Source organism: Pavona decussata, unplaced genomic scaffold, assembly GCF_977016875.1.
Source record: "Pavona decussata unplaced genomic scaffold, jaPavDecu1.1 SCAFFOLD_52, whole genome shotgun sequence".
In the NCBI taxonomy this organism is placed as follows: Eukaryota; Metazoa; Cnidaria; class Anthozoa; order Scleractinia; family Agariciidae; genus Pavona; species Pavona decussata.
In genome coordinates this window covers 1,387,791-1,412,500 of record NW_028145474.1, presented here as the reverse complement: position 1 = coordinate 1,412,500, position 24,710 = coordinate 1,387,791, and the positions used below count along the sequence as shown (strand labels likewise).

Sequence of the window (24,710 nt, the reverse complement as noted above, 5' to 3'; positions counted from 1 at the left end):
TGCTTCTAAGTTCTGTTAAGACGAACAAAACTCCTCTTACCATCATGCAAACTAAACGCCACGTATGTAACCTTCTGGGTTATTACCATCAGTCGTCTAAGGATGACAAAAATCATTTTTATTTCATACTATTTAAACTATAAGTACGTACTAAATTATGATCAACTGGGTGACTGTGGTCCTGAGAAGGACTGTTTGAAGTGACATTAGGGAACTTGAGCACAGACGTTTTTGAGCAACGAAGGGCAACTGGAAATTGAATTTTTCCCTTTTTGGAGCGTTTTCACGCCATCGCGTTTGTAACGTCAAGCTACAGTCATCAACAAGAGCTTTTCCTGTCCGTGGTAAGGGGCAAAACCACGTCAAAAGAGGAAACATTCGACTTCCGGTTTTCGTCCGTGGCTCATGAACGCCTGTGCTTAAGCTCCCTTTTATTAAACTTGCCGTAGGATTTTAACTTGCACCCTTACACAAATCCAGTGGCTAGCGGCTTTAACCACTCGGCCATCGATGCAATCTTGATGGTAAGGACACAATTTAGCAAGTAAGAAGTTCTTTCTTTTACAGTGTGGCGCTATCTAAGACGGTGGTCCGACTGTTTTTCCAACTTTTATCGCTTATTTTGGAGCAAAAACTCTTCCTCTTCCCAAATGGTCACAGTAGTGTACACGGAAGCGTTCATCATGGACACTGGAGCTGACATTGGCATTCACATTATTTCATCTTTAGACGAGCAAATTAAGCCTTTTGTAGTGATATACAGTTCTCTGCAGAATTTATACATTTTTGATGCTACACCGTATTGAAAGTAAAATTCTAAGCTTACGACTCTGCTAAAGTGATTTGGTCAGGTCACGTGACATGTGACCTGACCAGCCTACATCTCTACGGACTGCTTACATTTTTTTCGCATTGCCAGTAGAACACGTGTATCCCTTTGAGTACCTACAGTTTTTTTTAATATAATTTAAGCATTTCCGGATCTCCTTCATGATTCTTCGAAAGACAATCGGGCAAGTTCGGTTGGCCTACGGAAATCTTCGGAAAAAAATGGTCGGCACTTTAAAATGTGTAAAATCGCAGTTAAAAGTGAAAATCGCCATCTTACCCTGTGTAATCAAATCTGTTGATTCCATATTCAATAAACATCCGAAAAATCTGTGCTACTGATAGTAGGACGAATGACACCACAAACACAACTCTGAAAACAAAATAAGGTTCCATATTTTGACTTTACATTTTTATTGGCTATTTCCAACAATTTCAGCTTTTATTATCAGTTATTGATCACTAGAAATGTTTTAGAGTGGTTTTCAATCGAGTGTCGTAAAACCAAAACCAAAGTAATTATTCTGGCCAATCACAACAGGTGCAAACAGCGCAATGAACCAATCAGAATTCGAAACAAATACTTGTAACCGGCACCAAACGCGGGAAAACACGTGCGAGCGAGGCGCGATTGTTTTGGTTTTACATCTTATTAGTTGAGAAAGTGGCGCGAGTTTTAATCACAGAGCGTAGTAATGCAAAACACATGCAAGCAAAAACGCAATTACTTTCGACAGTCAATTGAAAACCGCTCTCTTCTAAACGTTTTGTAAATAGCTTTATAGTAAGTGTAGGTTTTTGATTTGATTTGATTTGTATTTTTGCTTTTTAGAGGGCGACAAGTTCGTCAGTAATTTTAGTTACTGTTACCCTCTTAAAATAGTCTTACCTTACCTTACTTTTAATAAGCCAGAAGATAGTGTATTCGGCTCCGTCACGTTATAAGGTAGAACAACTGAGTTTGATAGCGAGGGGTGTGGAAATATATTCTAGCAATCAATAACTGATAATGAACTCAACAGACTATTTTATAAACACTCAATTAATTTCATCTGTTTCCTCGTGCTTCGAATTGAGAGATAAACTTCTCTCCGGAATGATTACTTCTACTGTATGAAAAGTTTAAAATAAGCAAAGACTTCAGTTACTTTATTTTATTTTATTTTAAGTTATCTTAAGAATTAGTTAACGAATCAATAATTAGCTATGAATAGCTTTTGCAATACTGTATTTGTTATAGTCATGCAAATAAAGCTTGTTGTTGTTGTTGTTGTTGTCTCCACGCTCGTAATTAATTGAACCTAACTGTAACTTCGTTTTAAGAAACAGCCGTTGTTTTAAAGGGGTAATACAATACTATTGCATGTGCTTTGCACGAACTACAAAATTGTTTAAATTAACGTAACGGGGAGGGGCGGGATAGGGTTGCTTTAATTTTGAGTGGTCCTACTCGCATGTTAGAGCGGTTTTCAATCGAGTGTCGTGAAACCAAAACCAAAGTAATTACTCTGACCAATCGCAACAGATGTAAACAACACAACGAACCAATCAGGATTCAAAGCAAAAACATGTAACTGGCGCCAAGCGCGAGAAAACGCGTGCGTGCGGCCAAAACACGATTGGTTTTGGTTTAGATTCCCATTGGTTGAGAAGGTGGCGAGAGTTTTGTTAACCAATCACAGAGCGTAGTAATGAAAAACCAAAGCAAACGCGAAATTACTTTCGACACTCAATTGAGAACCACTCTAAGGCACGGCTTAGGCCAACAACCACGACTTGGCAAAATTTACTAAAATGCCACCAACCTTGTCACAGAGGAGAACTCGATGATCTCAACTTAAATCTGATTTTAAAGGCTCGAAAGTTTATCTTACATGAGCTGCTGTTGTTGTTTCTTTACGCGGTGAATAGAAAATTGAAATGCATGCTGAGATGGTTCAGTGATTGAATGACTAAAAAAAGTTAAGACATCGTCCTGTCTTTCTTTTTCTACACTGAATCAAACAATAAGAAAATAAATGGAGGTTTATTCGTTGAGTGTTACTTTAGCGTTTTGTCTTCTGTAACAGTTGCGTTACAGTGCAAGAAATACGCTCATTTGGTTTTACCGCCTTTTCAATCGCAAGTAGCTATTTTGCTTTACTTTGCGTACCACTAGATCAACCTCGTTCCTATGAACATTCATGGGAACGAGGTTGCCACGAGATAGGCTCCTGACTTTGCCAGTGATTGGTTGATAGAAAAGCTATAACACTTACTTGTGAACTTCCTTTGGATTTACTTTCCATGTTAGACCATAACAAAGTGCGCTCACTACGATCAATCTTAGCATCTCGCTGAAGGAAAAGAAAAAGTCATAAAATCGATAGAAAATTACGGCTTGTGTAAAATATTACCTGTTGTGATTATCTGTTTTGAATAGTCGTCGCGAGATCAATGCTCGAAATTTTCTGACCATTCTTAGGGAACGTTTACAAGGAGGACCGGTAACCCTAACGGTGGGGTTACCCTAGCAAAAGGGTTATTCTAGCACTTAACCATTTCTCTCTGTTTTTCTTTTTATTGCGGCGTATTTACAAGGCAGAGAGGGTTACCCTGGCGCCAGGGTAACTCTAGGTAAGCGCTATTGTCAGTACCCTAGCGCCATGGTAACCCTGCATGCCTTGTAAACGTTCTGCTGGGGACAGCTCACCTACCCGCCGGGACTACTTTTTACCCTTTGAATAGTTGAAAAGAGCGGTCAAAAAGGCGGAACGATTAAGACCCGGCTTTCAATATCGCCATTTTCAACTTCCTTCACTCACAGAAACCGAAAATGTTTCTGTTGAACGGTCTACAAGCCGATTTTACAATTTTCTACAATTTTCCCGCGCTTTCGCCCGTATCGGACTTTGTAGTATAGATGATGAGTGATAGGGTAACCCTACCTGTAAAAGTTTGCTTGTAAACCCTAGCACTAGGCTTACCGTCCCTCCTTGTAAACAGGCCCTTATTCCGGTCCAGGAATTACAGAATAATGCAGAGAATATCAGTTTCTATAAGAACAATCGTATAATCTAAGGGATTCCGAGATCAAACTAGACTTGCCAAAGCCACGCACGAACTATCGCAAGCATAGCCTTGGCTACAGCCGGGCGCTATTTTGGAACAGTCTACGTACCCGTCAATTTATGGAAAATAGACTCTCTTGGTTGCTTTAAAAGGGAAATTGATCGACTTTACAACAATGGTCAGTCAGGGTCCCACACGGCAATCTTGTAAAACAGTATTTTTATTTTAACTTGTGAAGTTTTTAATACTTTCTTTTTATAATGTGATACTGAAGATTTTACCGTGTACAAATAAATAAAGTATGTATGTATGTATGTATGTATGTATGTATGTATGTATGTATGTATGTATGTATGTATGTATGTATGTATGTATGTATGTATGTATGTATGTATGTATGTATGCATGTATGTATGTATGTATGTAACAGAGAACCTTCCCAAAAGAACGCAATTCATTCCATTCTGATCAGAGTAAAAAGAATACTATTCTAAAAAGGTATTGGTACAAAAGAACAATTATTGTCCTCAAAAGAACGCGTCCTTTGTTTGTTGCCCTTTCATGTTCTTTAGACAAATGTAATAGAAACCATCGTCTTTTGAGCTGAGATCTGTTAATTAGTCCACGATGAATGTTTGGTTTCATCAAGTAATTTGTCCACCGTAAAGAGGCTCTCTTATTCACTCTGAAAAATTGAAGACGGGAAAACGGGATTCGTAACCATAACCTCTGCGATGCCGGTGCAGAGTGTTCCACCAATTGAGCTGAGTCAAGCCAACTGGGAGCCTGAATTTTTTTTCCGTCTTTCTTTCCGCAATTGTTTAAGTTGGGTGCTGGTCATAACTGCGAGGTTCTTTATTCTATTTAATTTTTCATCCGCAGTGCAAATATATGCTTCAGTGATATATTCATATTATCTTTCAAGGTATACTGCGAACTCACAATATGACCAGCTCCCAGCTCAGTTGATAGAGCACTGCACCAGCATCGCAGAGGTCATGGCTTCGAATCCCGTTCAAGCCTGAATTTTTTTTCAGGTTTTCCGTTTCGCATTTGCTTAAGTTCCGTAAATAACTGCGAGGGTCTTTCTTCTATTTAACCTTTCACCCGCATTTCAAATATATGTTTCATATATTCATGTTCCAAAACACAATACACTTCGTGTTTCTTTAGAAATTCAGACAATTCCTTGACCAGCATCCGAGCAAGACGACTATACGGAGTCATGTTGAGAAAACGTACAAACTACAACAACGTATCTCTTGATTTAAACATCAAAACAAACTCAGTAATTAAATAAATTAGTACATTAAAGGTCCATTTGAAGCCATCAAAAGTCAGTAATTTATGCAATAAATGAAGCGAAACGTAACAGTAAACTGACGAATTTTAAAATAATTTTAACGCTGAAAACTTACCTTCCAAAACACAGCCATCCTATCATAAAACCCCAAATTAAAGACACCATTAACCTCACTTTAGGAGAAACTCTTTTTGGGTTCAAGAGGGTGCGATACAAGGCTCCAAGTGGAATATTTAACAGCATGCAAAATACGAACTGCACCTAGAGACACAACAATAATTACATCATTTGGAATCAAATGTATCTCGATTATTCTTTAAACATTTCGATCGTTCGCCGAAAAAATCATTGTTTAGGTTCTTGGTTTAGTATAGATGTGATTTAGCAAAAGAACATTCAGTTAACTGTTATTGGGCAAGAATTTTCGAAAGGGAACAGTCGACTCTCGATAACTCGAACCCTCGCTAACTCGAACCTCGCGTTAGCTCGAACCAATTTTCCTTTCCTTTCAGGTCATCTATCTATTTTACCTTCGATAACTCAAACTCCCGATAACTCGAACCTTTTTCAATTTCCCTTGAAGGTTCGAGTTATCGGGAGTCGACTAAAATTACAAAACTCAGTGGCTAGCTAATAATTCTTATCAACGGACTTAAAGGAAGTTTTGATGTCATTGGCGAAAAATAAGATTGTTCATTAAACTTAGAACCATTTACAACAGTTCAGTAGTATGCATATGAACAAGATAAGGTTTAATTGCTACGCGAAATGTCTGATGTTTGCGATCAAAACGAGCGACTGATTGTTGCAACACAAGTAATACTAATCGGCCAAGCTAATTTGCAGACTGGGAAAGGTCATTGGACATTGTTTACTAAAAGCTACACACCTACCTGTTCAACCGGGATTTTAGTCCGCTTTGAAACCCAGACAAGTAATTCTCTTGTGAGGTCAAACATCTTATAGTGTTGTACTTTAGAAATTGTTAAGTAAGCGGGTTTTTCTTCGACGCGTCTTATATCTCAATACATGAGTCAGTAACACTTCAAAATAATTTATTCGAAGCAAGAGAGCGTGAAGGTAATCGGCTTTGCTTTTAGGGAGTATTATCTAGGGTAACGCTACCTGACCTTAGAGTACCTCTGAGAATTTTGGATTAGATAGGCGTGTAGTGCATGGAACCCGGAAAAAATCATGCAGTTTTTTGGCCGGACTGTAGTAAATAGAAAGCAGTGATAATGAAGCCAGACAAACTTCTCGGTTTCATGTTTTTGTTAGCAGTTTTTGGCCTTGACCATGCACAAGTCACAATAGCCTTTGAAATTTGTTGGAGCAACTGACCAATAGAAACGTTCATTCAGCTGTAGTGTGAACGTTATAAAACAAAGCATTGTACAGGGTTGCGGCCCTTCTATCATAAATTGCGGCAGTATTGTTATCAACTTTGTTAAGATGGCAAGGTTTCATAGCCAGTCCCTCAGTTGAAGGGGCACCTTCACGGATATTTTACTGTATTTTGGTACAAAACTGCTCAAATATCTGAAGCTGGTTTGTAACATAAAATTGCTCTTACAACACCGGAAAGAAAATATTGCGCACGGCCGTGCGTCCATCCGATGACGTGTGCAAGTCAGATGGGGGAAGCATGCGCGCGCTATGTTATAAAAAACACTTTTTACAGAGAGACAACACCATAAAAAAAGTATATTTATAAAAGTTTGTCGAAGTTTAATAAGACGTTAAGATTAAACCGATATGAGAAACCAATTTCACCTTTTATTTTTTGTACAGAGAATCCATAACTCGATATACGCACGCTAAGCGTGAACCAATTCTTAAATTCCTTCGGTGTAATAAGCGCCCTGCCTAGAATAGAAAAAAAAAAGCAAGGAAATCTAAATAAAAGGTTGCTTTTTAAAAAGAACTGAGCATAGCTTGGATGTTAGTATGAAAAGGTCTTGAGGTGCGCAAACGTAGCAAATGATCGGTTTTCCAAAGTGTCAGTGAACGGCTCGTGGCGCGTAATTACCGTTATCATTGTTCACAAAGAAACTCACTTAGTATGCATAACTGAAAAGTTGTGCTATTCATACACAGAGCGGAGTGGGATCCGTAAAGGCTTCAAGATAAACGACAAACTTACTAGTTGTTGATTATTCCTACTGAATACTGCAGAAAACGTAATAACAGAGCGGAACTCATTTCAAGAGCCTCATGATTCATTTGAAACGAAACCTATTTACTTCACTTAAGCAACACTTCTAGAACCTCTAAGTTGATTATTCTAAGAAGATAATTGAAAAATGTTTCCTTGCATAGCTACAGTCGGATTTTCAAATTATTTTCCCTTTTATAGTAACAATCATTATAAGGTTTTCAAGATCTTTGACACAACTTGGCAAATTACTGAAAAGCTAAAACGGAAACTAAGGTTACCATTGCTCTTACTAATTGAACGATATATGATATAGAACCAAAAATAACACAGCCTTAAGCCACAAAATATACTTGAATAAATATGAAATATTCCCTATAAATTCGAATACGAATACGATAAATATCGACCGAAATTTTCCCCAACATAGGCCTCCCCTTAAAAACTCGATGTCCACGTCGAGCAAAATAAGTAACTTGTTGTCAAACTGCTAACGGAGTAATAATAATTGCCCGCTGTCGACATGCTATATATTGTTTATTTTTTATACGCGCACAACGGTCCAACATAATTTGTCAATTTACAAGGAGAAGGCCAAAAGTACACAAATTCAACCTTTATCTGGTTTTCCTTCGTAAACACTCAATGGTCTTTCACACTCTTTATAGCCACCGTTGCCAGTTTGTTAAACAATAAAAATACGAATATTGTAAAGACTCACACCTTTGTTTTGTTACAGTTGGTGTTGGGAAGCAATGCAATAAGTGTTTTATTTATGGCGAGTAAAGGTGAATTTTCTAATCGATGGGATAAAAATTTTAAAAAGTTATGGTTTACCTTTTTATTTATATTTTAGTGTAGTACTGATCTATCGCTGACCCAATGTTGTTTTCTCCTGGTATAAATTTGGTATAAGCAGGTGTTTTGTTTTGGACTGAGTTTCGGCAGGAAACTGATCTTTCCGTCAAGTATTAGTGAAAATTAGTTTTTCTCCGGATAACAATAGATTAAATTGTTTACATTGCACCATGCCTTATTTTACTGTATTTGACCTTCAGTTAACCTTTCGTTGGTATTTGCCTGGAAATGGCTATTTTTCCTATTTTTATCGTTTTTGGTAGGGTTTCAGTGAATTTATACCAGCCGATATTTTTCTAATTAGAGTTAGTCTTAACCGAACTAGTTTGAATAATAATAATCGTTCAACCCTTTTCATTTGAAGGTGTCTTTTAGAGAAAACACTTTTGTTCTATGACCACGTATTGATTTTTTTTATTGCAACACCTTACAATGCAAATTATTTGGCGTACTTACAATACAGTTACACTCGCGATACTATTCTAAGTTATGCTGTTTATGACTCAAATTTCTGCAAGGCTGATCGGACTGCGTAGAAAACTTAACACGACAGCGACATAATAGAGACCAAACCGAGAATCAACAGAATGCGGTAACCGTGAGCAGCTGTTTCGAGCTGGTTGGCTCTCGTCAGCACGGTCTTTTTACAATGTGATTACATACACTTACGCTACTTATAATTCAGTCACTAGCAATACGATTGCTTGTAACTCTTATAGAGCGATTTTCAATCGAGTGTCGTAAAACCAAAACCAAAGCAATTACGCTGGCCAATCACAACAGGTGCAAAGAGCGCAATGAACCAATCAGAATTCAAAGCAAATACATGTAACTGGCGCCAAGCGCGGGGAAACGCGTGCGAGCGAGGCACGATTGCATGGTTGGTACATTAGTAGCTGACGAGTGTTAGACAGTAGGTTTTCAATCATACTCCGGCCAACATAAAACGAACGCGAGAAGTTCTCCAGTAGATAATTTTGTGAACAGAGCTGTAGTGTTTAAATCTGCCTGAAGTAAAAAACTGTTGAACTACCAACTGTTTGTTCCAATAACCGTGTACATCTGAGGTGAATTTCAGCTGGTTAGATGCGTGGCAGTGCTCTAACACAATATTGTTATCATCTTTTTGAAGACGGTAAGGTTTCATAATTAGTCCCTCAGTTAACCATGTTCGGGCCAACAACAGACCATTTTACATTTGTGTGCTTAGTGACCTGGCGTTGGATTGGAAGCGAGGCTGGGGGTGACCTTGTTTTGATACAAACCCCAGTGCTTGTCATATGTAAAAAGCAAACTAGTTAGTATAAGAACAGCATGATCTGCATATGAAAAGCAGTGAGGTCTGTATCAAAACAAGGTTACTCCAACCTCACTTCCAATCCAAGGCCAGGTCACTAACCACACAACTGTAAAATAGGCTATTGAATGGGAAAAAAGGAAGCGCATGGTTAAACTGTACAATAAAAATGCAAAAAACAACAACAACAACAACAACAACAAAAGCTAAGGAAGTACTAAATAAAGGGTCACTTTTCAGAGTTTGAACAGAGTTAATATAAAAGGCAATTGCTATGAAGCCTAATAAACTTCTTTACTATTTATATGTTTTTCTTAGCATTTTCGGCCTTGACCGTGCATAGACCGCGAGAGATTTTAAAAGTGTTGGAGCAACTGACCAATAGAAACGTTCATGTTAAGATGTTCAACTGTAGCCACCCTGCTCGCAGAGCCATTCTTTTGCTTGTTCGATTTTGACGTTCTCGAGAAAGACTCTGCACGAATCGAGTAAGATCTTTATTGAGCATGTGCTGCATGTTGCTAGGATACATTTTTGAACCCAGGCCTAATATGCCCAACAAAATTGACTAATCCAGAAGTTCGGACTGCGGCGGCTTCAAAGAGTTGACGCGATTCAGGTAGAAGGAGGCTTGGGTCGCGGGCCTCCACCAGCACCATTGTTTTCGTGGCAAGGTTTCATAACCAGTCCAATTCGGATCACAATTCGGAGAAAAGTTTCTTGGAAACACCAGGTTTGAGTTGCATAAAATTTAACGTCGGGCGTAACTGCTAACGCCAGACCTTCAGCCCAGTCACATTCAGTATTTTAACGTCTGACGATAGCATTTACGCCCGCCGTTAAGTTTTATGCAACTCTTCCCAGTATGCAGGGAAAGGCACACAGGAACAGAAAATGTTAGACTATGCTTAAATTTATTTTTGTTATCATAAACATGTCATATAAATGCGTTTGTGTTTAGCCTTAATTAAAAATAATCATACTTGTTATTCACTAAAGCGGTTGAGCTGTACTAACAGACACAAGCTAGATTTAAAAATGGGCTAAACCATTATGAAAAGAAGTTTTTAGATATACACGTTTAAAACAAAAGTAATGGTCATAGCAAAAAAGGTTTGCACATGCATGACCTCGCTTTGATAAAGAGGACAAAAAAAGGCAAATAAAAAATTGTCTATTTTTGTAAGAGGCACTAACAATTTCTCAGTTGTACATCATTTCTTTTCTCTTTCATTGGCTGATGTTTTAACTCTTTCACTCCTACAATTGTTAGTGTTAATTTTCCTTACTGACTTACACACATTCCTCTCAATGTTAGCTCTGAGAATTTGGTCTTACATCAGACAATATCCAGTAGTCGATGATTTACTTTGTTCTCATCAGTTGCCTTCTTGATCATGCATTGACATTGTAGCAAGAAATTACATATCAGAGTCAAAGGGTTAAGAAATTATTCACCTTTCAATGAGAAGAATATCCATATTTAAATAAACGTTCAATTTAATAAAAACAGTGGATCACGTTGTACCATTAAGTACTCAGTTTATGAATTCCGATCTAGTCGAGATTTTGTCGTTGTCCGCCTCAGTTGACAGGATTTACAACAAAAAAGAATTCACCAGCATTTCTCTTTGCCAGGATGGCGCGCGCGTCGCGCGTGGAAAAAAGTAACTACGCGTAGAAACTTGCCTGCTTTGCTTCTCGTTCAAAAAGAGTGGGACTGGGTAACCGACTTCCCTAGATGTCACACTTCGCTGAATGCGCATGCGCGTATCTACTGGACCAGGAGTTACACGCATGTACAAAGATGTACTTGGTGGTTAGTTTACAATTTCATACTTCTGATTATTTTAAATACACCTGTTTCCGATTATCCTCCCCCTCCTAGAGTCAGACATTGAAGTAATATTTTGGGCTGCTGTTCGATCGGAAATTATTCCTGTCAAAAAATGGACAAAATTTGTCAGATATACTTTGGCAATCCTTGAAGATAACAGGTTAAAGATAAATGGGTTTTCTCCTCAGCGCTTTGGTTCGTCCAATGAGTCCATCTTTCATGCGAGTAAACGACGACGTCGACCGCTGTCTTTCGTTTGACGAAGACGCCCGAAGCTTTTCCGTGGACTGACTCCGAAGTTTGTCCAATGAAAATGGTCCCTTCGAATTTTTCGGCTTCTCTTCGGAAACCGATTCTTCAGTTCGGATCCAATAATTCGTCGTGGGAGCCCGAAGCTTGTCCACCGGAAGTGGCCTCATCCATTCACTGGCCGAAGAACCTTTCACCTTATGAACGGTAAACGGGAGTTTAGATTTTTCATCGTTAGGCAAGTCTGCCGCCTTGCCAGTGGGCGAGGGAAGCTTTTGTCTGTCCCTCGACTGAGACGCATTTTTAACCTTCTCCACGTTAAAAGGACGATTTTTGGTCGATTCACTGTTGACAGCTTTGGAAGGGGCCATGATTTCCTTATTCCCTTTTTCATTTTCATTGTGTTTGACTTCGACTTCAGGGCAGCTGTTGTTATTCGCTTTGTCGTCAAACCCGTCGCCTTCTTCTTTCAGCCTCATACGCGGATGAATCTCAAACGGTCTGATCACTGGTTTCGAGTTGTCCTGAGAATTTCGAGCGGAGCGTTTTGCCTTCTTCTCAAAGGATGGCGTCCTTTTAACAAACGATGGAACTTTCAAGCTTCCAGTTTCTTTTAACTTTTCACGCTGGCGCATAAAACTCAACAATGAACTCTGGACCACCTCTCGCACTTGTTTACAATCCTCCGAAGTCGATACTTCGTGAAAGGCGCAGTTCAATTCAGTTGATAAATTACTTCCCTCTTCAAACGTTACTCGTCGAAAATGTTCCAAATCGCACTTGTTTGCCACGATCACCATGGCAACTGTGTCTCCCTGCGGGCTGTCCTTAATAAATCGTCCAATTCGTTTTGCTTCCTCGAAACTCGAGCGATCCGTGATTGAATAGAGGATGAAAAACATTTCTCCCTGGCGGCTGATCAGGCTCAGCTTCTCTGCTGTGTTCTGAAATTTTAAGATCAAAATACATGACGCGTTTTAGGTTGTCTTGTTTGTGTATGGAAGGGTGGTGGTTAGAGCATAGCAGGGTAAAATGGTTTTTAATATTAATTTGATCCGTCCGTACACCACGCTCGTTTTCTTCTCTGGGGGAGGGAGGAGGGGAGGGGGGGAGGTCTTGTCTGAAGAAGACTGTGAGAAACAGTCGAAACTCGAAAGCTTCAATGCTTCAACATTAGTTAAGACCTTGAGACAAGAGTTATTCATTTAAGATTCCAAGGTCAAGAATAAGCATTCACAGTGGGCAGTGTTGTTTGTGGGCGTCAACAATTTGAAAGATCACCCGTTCGTGGGCGTCGATTTTTAAAATAATGTGAATTAAAAATAAGAAATACGCGTCAAGCGTATTTTTTTTAATAACTAGCTGGCTATTCTAAACGATTAATTTCTCACTAAATTATTGCTGCCAAGCTGGTGCAGAGCTCAAATGTTACTCAAAGCTGCTCGCACAGGCAAACGTCCTCAAAAAGTTATTCAAAACTTCAAAAGTTGCTAAAAAGTTTCCGGCCACAATCGGGAAAGATCTAGACCCACCAGAAATTTTTAGTAATGTAGCAGCTCTCGTAAGCTTGTAATTGTTTTAATTGTGTAGCAGCTGCAATTGTTTTTGGGGTTTGGGGTATTGTTCTGTTGTTTGTTCTGTTTTCTAGAAGGGTTGCAAGCCAATCATATTAGACCTGCTGCATCACCCTAAATTTTTTGGAGCCCTCTTAATGGGCTCCTGCTTTAAATTAGTTCATGCATGACCCATACCTCTCCCGCAGTGTCAGCGATCTGCAGTTCCACCTCTTCATTTTCCATCTCAAGTTGAACGCTATAAGAATCCTCTGGCAAACATCAATGCAATCAAAGATTGTTAATTGAGGTTAACAGAAACAGTAAAGATATAAGTGAAAATAAATAAATAAATAAATAATAAATAAAATAAAATTAAAAAAGAATGAATGAATGCAAAAAAATACAAGAGGGCCTGGGGCAAGCTTGTTTTGTACTCGACGTTCTCTTTTCAGCGGATTCCGCTTGCTAATTAGTTAGGTACGTCAAGTAGCGTCATCAAAGTGTGTCATTATTGGCGCTATAAGCTCTATACATGTCTATAGGAGTGTGACTCGGATTGAGGTAATAAAAATTAGCACAAACTTGTGGTCGTCAAAGCTCCTTTCTTCGGCAAGCTCATTTCTTTTCTGATACCAATAGAAACCAATTAACTGTTTTTGTGTGTAGAGACTTTACTCACCTAGTCTAGCGTACTCTCCAATAAACCTCTTGGTTATAAATCTTACAAGAAGAGCTAGGGACAAGGAACAAAAGAAATTACTGTTTAGAAATTAACACAGTTTCTCAGCAAATTTCTAAGTTAGAATTGTTTATTTTGATTTTCATGCCTCACTGATTTCAATGTGAGCACACAAGCATTAGTTAAACAAACGCTAGCTATAGCTAGCGCTAGCACAAGCTTGCTAGAATCGGATTGCTAAGCTATTCCTGACGCTGCTCTCTTCGATAACACGAATTTACCTAGGCGCAGATCATTGTCTTCCAATACAAACGGATGTCTTTGTACACAAGCGCTAAAATGGGTATTGCCAATCTGTTAAATACAATGGGATCAGTGGTATTGTATTGTGTGACATTCAAGTCTCTGGCAGTGCAAAAAGCAATATTAATTAATTTCAATTCAATTGACCATTCTGTTAAATTAAAGGTAGAGGACGGTAAACGTGAATCAGACAGTTCGTGGACCAAGGAAAATGATACTTAAATTAATATTTTTATTTGAACGGTTTCCTTTCATATAACTGTATAAGGAGCCACTGGGAGATGATGAGAAACTTTTGCAGCATGTCGAAGTCCACGTGTTCTGTTGTACGAATTTATACTAAGAAGAAATTTTCCCGACAACCCGAGTAAACTGGAAGGTTAATATTCAAACTATGATATTTGCTAAGAAATCTTAAACTAAACGTTAAGATTTTGAAATGAAAACAACACGAGTAACACAAACTTTACACGACACTTTGCTCTTTAAAATGAAGAAATGTTGTTTCTGTTCGCATCGGGAGAAGTATGTCTGATTCAAAGAACGAGCTACCGACGGCGGGAATAAAATGGCAAAATTTTCATTCCTTGTTTGATGCAAAATAAGTCATCTCGAATCACAGTGTCACTCGGACTTAATCAAAGCATCTGTGCAGTTCAGACCGGTTGCACGCCGTGACTTCGCGATGCTACAATGATTTTGAATCAGCACACAGTTTTGCTTCGTGATTTTCCAGAGACAAGTCTGATGTAAGACTTAGAGCAACTACCAATAATGTCCTCTTTGTTTCATAGGGCCTACAAAATGAAATCTCGTTTACTTCTAACACTGTAAGCTACTTCAGGTACAATAAACATTGATGCTGATTATCACGCTTATAAACTAAACCTTACAATGGAATATGTGCACAAAGTGTTAATTAACCATATTAGCGTCTAACAGTTTTAAACTCACCTGACTTGCCAACGCCGTCTTTGCCAAGTATATACACCTTCGGTTGCGGTTTCAGGTTTAACTGCGCTGTTCTTCGCCTTCTCATGGCGTCTGCCCAGTCAATTCAGTAGCTGTCAGTAGTGTTTAATTATAACTTCTGTAAAGAAAACACAACAATGTTAATTAGTCCAACGATCACCCAGTGTTTAGAGTATAAATGGAGTAGCAATTGCAACTTTTGCTACATCTGTTTCGAATTGGTTAACTAATACGCGTTTCAACATTGAAATTACAAATGTTCTAGTTACAATCATCCAGTTGAGTGTTTCATTGTGGATCCTGGGTTAAAACAGATAAGGTTCACGAGCTAGTATTAAGGATTATTATTATTATTATTGTTCATAATTGCCCTGAAGGGATACGGCAAATTTAATTTGCAAAGTTGAAACCCGGCCCATCTATGATTATAAAGGCACTACAGACACTACATATCGTTTACACTTTGTAGTTGGTATTTGAGATTGGAGTACTTGTTATCCTGTCCACCCCACCCTATTATGATTTCAGTTCCCCATTATTTTTAACGATAACAATTACATGTTATTATACCTTTCTTTTTAATTGAATTTAATTTTCATTAATATCAAATCAATCATTCCTACATTTAACGCTGAAATGTTAAGAATGCCACGGGTATTGAAGCTGGTGTGTTTCGTTGATGTAAATGTATTTCCTGACCAAAAGAATTGTATTCACACGTTTACTCCATAAGAGAAACAAACAATAAATTTCGTCCTGTCGAAGCTTTACTGAAGCATTTCAGTAATCAGCGGAACAAAATATGAATTTGAACCATGAAAGTCCAACTCTAGCTCAAACAGACCAACTCGGCGATTCCGCGTCTCAACTCTGGTGTAACTGAAGGTGGCAAACTGATTGACACTGCACTAATTTTCAGTGATTTTATCTTATGTTCTGGATTTCAGTTGAGCTCCAAACCGATCAATGAGAAAACAGTTTATTCGGCGAGGACGACTTAAACACTAATGAACGCGCAATGAACTCAAACGACGCTTGAGGGCGAGTCTATCAAAGTTCTGCCAATGCGCAACGTGGTTCCAGTGAACTGTGGAGCGCTATTGTCGATCGACAGAACTTGACATGATTTGCAATTTGCAATTCCTACTTCGTTTTAAACCATTGTTAATTTGAAGGATTCTTAAGACTAGTTAGCATGACTTAAGCTTGCATAAAACTTACCAAGATCTCCTTACGGGTGCAATGCCTAAGAATGACTGATCCATGCATCTCAATAAAAGGTGACTGAGATTTCATTAAATCTGTAGAGAACGCAACCTTTACTGCGTAATGAAAACTAATGAATCTTCAGGCCAAAAATAAGTAATAGGTTGACGCATGGCTCATGACCTTTGCATGCAATAGATAAATTGAGGTACGGCTTAGCAGCAATCAGAAGTCTATATCAGTCTAATAACATGCGATATCGACTACAGAACTCGCCGGTCTTGCCCACAAGTAAGATCTCCGAATCGCCGGCAATTAATTCGAAGTTTAAAAGGTCATCACGAATTCAGAAAACAAATAAATTGACGAAACCATTAACGTTTGTCAAGTCTTCACCAGCAAAATAATTCATAAAACTTAAGCACTTTCATTACTTCGAAAATTCTTCTCGCAATATGACTTGATCGTTTTTCCGTTATGTAATCACGTGCAAAAAAATAGTATCGATGCAGCGATTAGTCGTTCTATTTTAACTCAAAGAATGAAAAAAAGCGATCTACAATCTCTTAATCTTGTTGTCTAAGGTGTCGGTTTTCTTCTACATGACGTCATATGCTTGAAGTCGTTGGTGGTAAGATAAACTTTAGTGCGCATGGCCTCTTCACCACAATCCGGAATCGAGTTACGAAGACAGCAAAAAAAAGCATTAGTATAGTCACTGTTAATCAGACAGAAAGTTGAACGCCTTAAAGTTGAGGTTAGCTAACAGTAACCACCATGGTGGATTTAAATACCGGACAAAGGGAAGCTCAAGTACTATTCGTTGGGTGACCGAAACATGTCAAGTGGGCAGAGGTTAGACGGATGTCTCAGTTAAAACCCGATCATTTGATGCAATCTCGTGCACTGCAGCCATTTTATTTCACAATAAAATGCTGAACAAGTGAATGGTCATTGCAGTTATGAAAAATGCAGTTGCGAAAAGAAAGCATGAAAAAAAATTTCAGGCTTTCTTTCATTCTCGACGCAATAGCCTCTCGGCTTGACTATGTCAGACGCCAGTCATGCGCAGAAGGGAACAGCCGAGGCTGGCTTTCTCTTTGCGTTCAATCTCGCTACTGCATAGGTTGCGCATGCGTATATAACTGCGATGGTCACTCACTTATTCATTCTTGCACGCGCAGTTCAAATTTATGTGATTTTATATATTTTACTTTTCATCAATAAAAATACTGATGTTGAATTGCTTTGCGTGGCTTAACACGGCCAAATAAACTTACGTTGACGTGCCTGCAATTTGAATTTCCATCAAAGTAGATAGTAGTCAACGCTATTAACCCAATTGTTAGTGTGTTTATATTTGGTTGTTTATTATTCAAGTCTATTTTCAGTTGTTTGCAGTGGGTTCAAGTTGATAACTGAATGTGAATGACAATTTATTAGCACATGTTATTCTAAGATAGGTAAAATCAGTTCAGGGTGTGTTTCATATAGCTATACGTGGAAAGCGATAAATTCTGCGGGCTTTAATTTTTACGGATTTTGCGGATTGACCTCGATCCGCAAAAATTAGTTCCCGCAGAAAAAAAACCCTCAAAAGAAAACGCCGCAAAAATTAACTCCCTTTAGTCAAATTAAAAACTCTTCTTCACTGGGACGGAATACATTGGACTTAAACAAGAACATTACGATGATTTTCCATTGGAAAAAGCAACCCGGCACGGAGCTTAGATACATTCGGTAGTCTGTATCTAGTCTGTATTATTAAACCGTATTAATGAAACAGTTTTTGTTGTACATGGTAGGGGTAGGCTTTTTGTTTTGTTTTGTTTTGTTGTTGTTCAGCCCCTTTGCGCAGTAAGGTATTACAGTGTAATATGTAAGTAGAGTGAACTGTGACTCAACACACCGTACAATAAAAGTTTAAAATATTAAGGTTTCTTCCACTTAAATGTTCTGCTGCTTGAACAGAGAATCGCAAAAACTAGTTCCCAGCAGAAATTTCAGTCATGTGGATTGGAACCGCAAAAACTTGTTCCCGCAAGCCAACAAAAATCGCCAATCCTGAAAATAAAACTCCTGCAAAATTATCGTACTATACGGTATTCCGTGGAAAAAAAGTTTGTTTAGATGGAAAATACTAAGAAGACTATATAGCTACTTGTCTCGTTTCAAACAGTGTTTAACATAACGCAGAGCATTAATTGGGAACACTTTCCAGATCGAATTGGAATTTGGAAATGTTGGTTTTTGAGGAGAGGGGAGAACTGGATAACCCGGAGAAAAACCTCTCGGAGCAACTTGCACGAGAACCAACGACAAACTCAACCCACATATGACGCAGAGTCCGGGAATCGAACCCAGGCCACATTGGTGGGAGGTAAGTGCTTTCACCACTGCGCCATCCCTGCACCGCTTGTACTCTGTACTCTGCATAACGTCGCGACCAATCAGCGGATTCGGAGTTTAGTGGTAAATTATGACAATCAAAAGCTTGCAGCCGACTACACGAGTTACCCTTCTAGCCAACCATCTCTCCGTAAATAGAATGTCGATCTCTTAAAGGGACTTTGCCTATTATTGTTACTGCGCATACGTTTCGCGCATCTCGTACTCGGGCTTCCTATAGATGGTACCTTCTAATACAGGGATATTTTTGCGCGGTTTAAAACTATTCGGGGAGAAGAGAACTTACCAAGTGCTCTTGGTATTTAAAAGGAAAATGGAGGGTTATGGGTAACCATGCATTTTTCAGAGATAATAAAGCTTCAATTTTGTATTTTACTGCTTTTTTGAATAATTGTTTATGTTTATGTCGCTACCCCTACTAAATTTTCCTTTTGGATTCCACTAGCCCATATTAAGATCTGCTTTTCCCGCATACTCACAAACTGTACAAAAATACTTCTGTATTAGGAGGCATCGTCCTAAACCTCATTGTATGGATTGTTACATCTGACCTTGGATGTAAAGAAAGCAACAACTTTCGCAACTTGGCTTGTGTCCCATAAAAAGGAAAGCGATCAACAAATGTTACATACTGTATAATTACAAAGACGTTTCCATTTACAATTATTGGCAAGTAAGACCTTACATAGAATGGTAATATACGGAAAGATCACTTATATGTGATGACAGAAGGTTAATGAATTTTTCCCCAAGGTGAAATGTTTGGAAATCCATCACAAGTCCTGATCTATTTTTTCTGGGCGATTGTCATATGATGCAGCTTTCTAAAACACTCTATTTAAAATTCTGTGCATATTATTGCCTTAATTTTTAGCATCCGTTTACTTCTACAGAAAACAAAAGCGCTTGTAGTCATTTTTGTACTCGAAATTTTGATTTGCTATCCAAACTGATTACAAAAATTCGATTCGCGGGAAAGGATGATCACGTATATATGTGGAAAAATATTAACTGATTGTACAAATGACAAAGAACGTTGAAAGAGCCTGTACCGAAATATGAATTCAGTTGTAATCTAAAGATCTACTTATAACCTCAAACGGCCACTGAGACTTTTACCTGTTCTGAAAATTATATTTAGTACATTTCTACATTTTTATACATTGTCAATACAGTGATCATAGTTTTAATGATTGTAATTGACTTAGTATTACATTATTGTAAATTGCTTCTCAAAAACCCCTTTGTTATTGAATTAACAATTTATATTGTGCAATGAAAGATTTAATCTAACTGTTTAATAGTTATAATTATACTTTTTTGTCCAGAGGGAGAGTTCTCATGGAGTTTATTTAAATACCCAAACTTTTTTTTTGCCAAAACACTTCTTGTCTTCACACACAAGTTTTTCTTTAAGCAAAACTTTATAGCAGCTACTAAATCTTGGCTTAAACCAAAGCACCCAACCGTTCTTTTCAGTGGATTATCTATCTGGAAGACCTTAGTCGCCTTAGAAATTCGGACTAAATTATCGGCGAAAAACTAGAATTTTCTTTGGCAAATGTCGCGTTAAAGGTTCGTAGCAATGAAAATCTCCCTTTTGTTTTTTCGGTGGTTTATCTGTTTGAAAGGCCTTATATCAAGTCAGTCACCTCAGAAATTCAGACTAAATTGTGACGAAACACTGAAAATTTTACTTGGCAAATGGCGCGTTAAAGTTTCGTAATGTTTTTTTTTTTAATGAAAATTTAACTGCTTTTTGTTTTTGTAGCCACAATACTGCATTACGTTTCAAATAAATAGGGCAGCTAGTAGCAATTTCGGCGGGCCAACACCGACTTGGAAAACGAAGAATATAATTCCCTGCCTTAAAACGTTCTGCAAGTAGCTAACTGCGTTAGCTTACACAAATATATATGTCTCCGGTAAAAGTCCTAAAACGATTTAGGAACGCAACAAACAACATTTTCCGAGTATTTTGCATAAATGTTCTTGTAGTGCGCCCCTGTTAAAATCGTAGTATGAAGAGACACACAACAGTTGTGGCAAAAAGTCAACTGACAAAGGAGAGTCGAAAAAACAACCCTCCATTAAGAGATGCGTGGGACGAAAGTCGCGGTTTTGAAACACTCTCACAACTGATTGAAAAATTTTCCCAAACAAGGCAGTTCACAAGCAAGAGATAAAAGCACCAAAATCTACGCCAATTATGACAGAATACACAAACCTTCCTACAGTGGCGCTTCAGACGTGTATTTCTTTAAGGAATTTTCTTAACGAATTGGCGAAATTCGGGGAAATGGGCACAAACATTGAAAGCTTTCGAAATAAGCGTAATTCTTCAAATTGCATGAACAATAGCGATTGTCGATAATTCAGACGTCAGATTTTCACTTAAATATTTTGACATTAGACTTTCACAGGCACTGCGCGCTAACTAGTTTAATTGAATTTGTCGTAGCGAGCTTAATCCTAATTGAGTTTTCACCTAATTTTCAAGGCAGCGTATTTCACTGGCTTCAGAAAACTGACTTAGATTAAATAATCGCCTCTCACAGCGAGAACGTTTGGTGGAGTGTTGACTGAAACTTTAGCTGAAAGATACGGAATCCATATGAACTTTTTTGAGGGGCTTACATACTTTTCCACTCAAATTTAAAACTCATGGTACTTCAGCATACTTTAGCTCATTAAGAGGCGAACCTCTCCGAAATAACCTTACACGGATCCTAAATTTGGTCGAATTTAGAAGAAGCTGTTGTCGTTTTCCGGCAGCAGGACTTATTTCGTACCCAAAATGTCCTTGTCAGTCATCCCCTCGCGAAAGAAAAAAAGGCGTTTATAGTCATTTATGTCACTAATCATGATGTATGAGTCCATTTCTTAGCAAAACCCTAGCTTCATATTTGAATTATTACCGACTATCTGAAGTGATTGGGGATTTCTAAACAGCAAGACATTTTAATGCAAAAATTTATTGAAAGCCCTACCTTCGTTACTACGCCAAGTATGAATCAGGGCCGAGCCACTGAAGGAAACAAGTTTGATAGCAAGACGTACTAAGCAAAACACTGGACAGAGTAGTATTTGCCAGCGTTTTTTATCCAAAAGGACGTCGTAGCAAATGAAAAAACCGTCTGCAATCCTAATGCATCCCTAGCTTAGTATACAGCTTATCTGGATTAATTTTGGAATGTTAGAACATAATCGGGCTGAGCCACTTGATTCACAGCTATAAATACTTTCGCAGCACGTTAAAATCTAAGATAACCCACTGGCTTGATTGTCATTAGATATTTCCGTCTAGAAATGAAAATCAGAAAGATTTAAATTAAAGGGAAAACAAATCCAAAAGTTGACCTCACACATTTCGTGTTCGTGGTTACCAGAACATGAGTGTCACCCGAGGCATTTTGAGTGGCTTAGCGCAAAACATTGTAACAACACTTGTCCTTTTATAGTATAGATGACTTAATTGGATTTTATAAGTAGTGGCTTCACTAACTTCAACGCAAATTGTCTGAGTTTACATAAACCTGAGTGCTCTCTAAGTGCTTTGGCATTATTCAACCACGTTTCTTGTCATGACCCGACTCAATAGAGAAAGACACAATCAATTACGAGATTCTAGCAAGTTCTATGCTACATGTACATACTACTCTTCAAAAAGTGTCAAAAATGAACAGAGTCGAATGCAGTTTCACCACTTATACTGAATTTCTAATCGAGAAAACTTGGAAACAAATTGTATTGTAGGAAACGAAAGAAATTCTCAGAGAGTGTCCATTTCAGAAACATTTTGAAAATATCTTGTAGCCAATATTTCATGACCTATTTTGACCTGATAGGATAGGTAGCCACTTGTTTCAATGTAAAGAACTGGACAGCTTAGTTCTAGAACAGTTTACCCATCTCTTGTGTTTCTAAACAAATATTGTTAAAATAAACTGAAGTCATGCTATAATTGTGTGTATTGCTAAGTTTATCTGCTTGTTGCAACATAAATTCTTGTCCCTAATGCCGCGCCGGGCATTTTGTTGACTCGACCTCCAATTTCGGGATAATATCCTCTCTAATAATTGGAAAACCACAACTTTTCAACAAACTTAACAGCGAGGAACTCCCCCATGAACGGATTTACGAATAATGACTGGAAGACTAAGCTAAAGGAAAGTAGTATTGCAAAGCTTTCACTTGAATGGTCGCACTCGAGAATAGTTACTCAGGTGAAACTAGCTACCTTACACAGATCAAAGCCTGTTTCACGGGAGTGGAAAGGGTAATACTGAATGCTTTAAATTATATAAAATACCTGGTTCTCTTGTACTGATCTTACTCTAGCAGTATAACCTCTCTCTGTCTTTTTCGTCTTTTTTTGCGCCGGCTTCTTCGCAGGTCGGAATATTTCAGCGCGATATGTTATCTACCAGTTCTAGCCTCAGGATAAACAACGAAATTCCTGAAAGATTATTTCACTAATTACAATACGCTGACATTTGTGATGGACAGATACGTCGCAAAACGGATTCTTACCTTGGTGTTAAAGTTTTCCTCTGGATTATAAGATAAGAGACGTATCTAGTCGCACAAAAGTCAATAAATTTCATCCCCCGACCGAGTGTGCGCGGTATGCAAGACATTCACCATTTGGGAAGAAAAATATCTGGGTGAGACAGCGAAATTAATACCAGCACTTATATTATCATCTAAGGCATGTTTAGCTCAGCGTAAACATTTCTCAGGCAAAGTTGCTTCGCCTCAGGGATCCACCATTAAATATTATTTTGAAATCAGGGATGCATACAAACGTTCTCCTATTTTCTTTCGTTGTAAATCAGCAACAAGTTACCATTTAGATAAACAGGTGTCAGTACCCAGTGTGTAAAACACATTAATACTCAATCATTTCCACAGTTATTTGTGCGGAATTCTAATGCTAGGTTCAAAATACCTTTTGACCATTTATTTTGAATTAAATCTTAATTTCGATGTCAGACGTAAACAAGTGCTTCAATATTCTTGGATTATTTACAGTATACCATTTTAACTTCAATTCCGCCTTGTGCAACGTTAACACGGTTCTACCTTTGTGCCCTGTATTCGTTTCATCGCACGATCGGGCACAAAATATCACCGAGTTGCAAGAAGGACTTTCACACCTATTTTGTTCAGGATTACACTCACAGCACTGAGAAAACGGTTTACTGGAAGTGAAAAATTCTCATTTCTTATCAGAATGAAATGATATTTTCACTGGCACGAGAACACTCAGGCACCCTTAAGCTTAACCCTTGCAAACACCCCGCAACTGAGGAACTGTGTTCCTCGGCGAAGTACGTGTTGGGGAGTTATTCCACAGACGCTTTGTCGTTTCAGTGTACTTTTGCTTGTTTGCTTTTGATTAAATGTGTTCAAAGGGTACAGTTACTTTTACCACGAGATCGGAATAGTTTGATCATAGAATTAAATTTTGAAACAGTAATACTACAGGTATTTAAACATGATTACCGGTAACTTAGGAAACCTGTGTCTCTGTGTTCGAGTATTTCACCGTTTTTCAGACAGTTAAAACACTCATAGACCATTTTTAGGATAAAATTATCAGGCTTAAGGTTGTTTGCCATGACTAGTGACACGTTTTCAGATCAAAACGCCAACAGAACGTTTCAATCAGTGTCGCACGCTCACTGGTGTCCAAAACATGAATTTTTGGGTGTTGAAATCATTCTACAAAGTTTCATTGCTCAAATGTCTGAAAATGCCGGCGAACAACTGAAAGATTATGATACGAAAAATACGTTGAAAAACGTGATTAGCTCCAAAAATAGCCAGAAAAGTGCCATGCTGTTCATGTCAGCTATCCGAGGTTCAACAGGGTGGCAAAAAATATAAAACTGCAAGCTTACCGGAATGTTCTCTCTCAACACCGCTTTCTGCGTGAACCCTCTCTACTGACCTAAAACTTGAGGAAACATCCCTCTTCTCTTGAAGACTTAAAATGTTTGCA

The 24,710-nt window shown here is 38.2% G+C and overlaps 2 protein-coding genes across 10 annotated transcripts in view; both read right to left on the bottom strand.

Annotated features, from left to right (window-relative positions):
- LOC146480833 (lysophospholipid acyltransferase 6-like) overlaps window positions 1–6,228 on the bottom strand; it is a 15,141-nt gene extending 8,913 nt beyond the window's left edge. The window contains exons 1-5 of the mRNA XM_085109168.1: window positions 6,076–6,228; window positions 5,298–5,443; window positions 3,087–3,164; window positions 1,109–1,201; window positions 41–96 (exon numbers count right to left, since the gene is read on the bottom strand). Of these exons, the coding sequence (XP_084965294.1) occupies window positions 41–96; window positions 1,109–1,201; window positions 3,087–3,164; window positions 5,298–5,443; window positions 6,076–6,141 (439 nt within the window). The 5' untranslated portion in view covers window positions 6,142–6,228. The remainder of the gene's footprint in view (window positions 1–40; window positions 97–1,108; window positions 1,202–3,086; window positions 3,165–5,297; window positions 5,444–6,075) is intronic.
- A 4,161-nt stretch (window positions 6,229–10,389) lies between these two features.
- LOC146480832 (uncharacterized) lies at window positions 10,390–24,710 on the bottom strand. 9 transcript variants are annotated; one of them, XM_085109170.1, is made up of 7 exons: window positions 23,237–23,410; window positions 23,016–23,162; window positions 19,183–19,254; window positions 15,071–15,206; window positions 13,814–13,867; window positions 13,330–13,403; window positions 10,390–12,522 (listed from the first exon to the last, which is right to left on the bottom strand). In XM_085109170.1, the coding sequence occupies exons 4-7, from the start codon at window positions 15,153–15,155 to the stop codon at window positions 11,491–11,493; spliced, it is 1,245 nt and encodes a 414-aa protein (XP_084965296.1). In that variant the 5' UTR covers window positions 15,156–15,206; window positions 19,183–19,254; window positions 23,016–23,162; window positions 23,237–23,410; the 3' UTR covers window positions 10,390–11,490. The 9 variants fall into 9 exon arrangements, with proteins under 9 accessions (XP_084965296.1, XP_084965298.1, XP_084965295.1 ...); XM_085109172.1 differs by lacking the exons at window positions 19,183–19,254; window positions 23,237–23,410 and adding an exon at window positions 24,610–24,704; XM_085109169.1 differs by lacking the exon at window positions 19,183–19,254.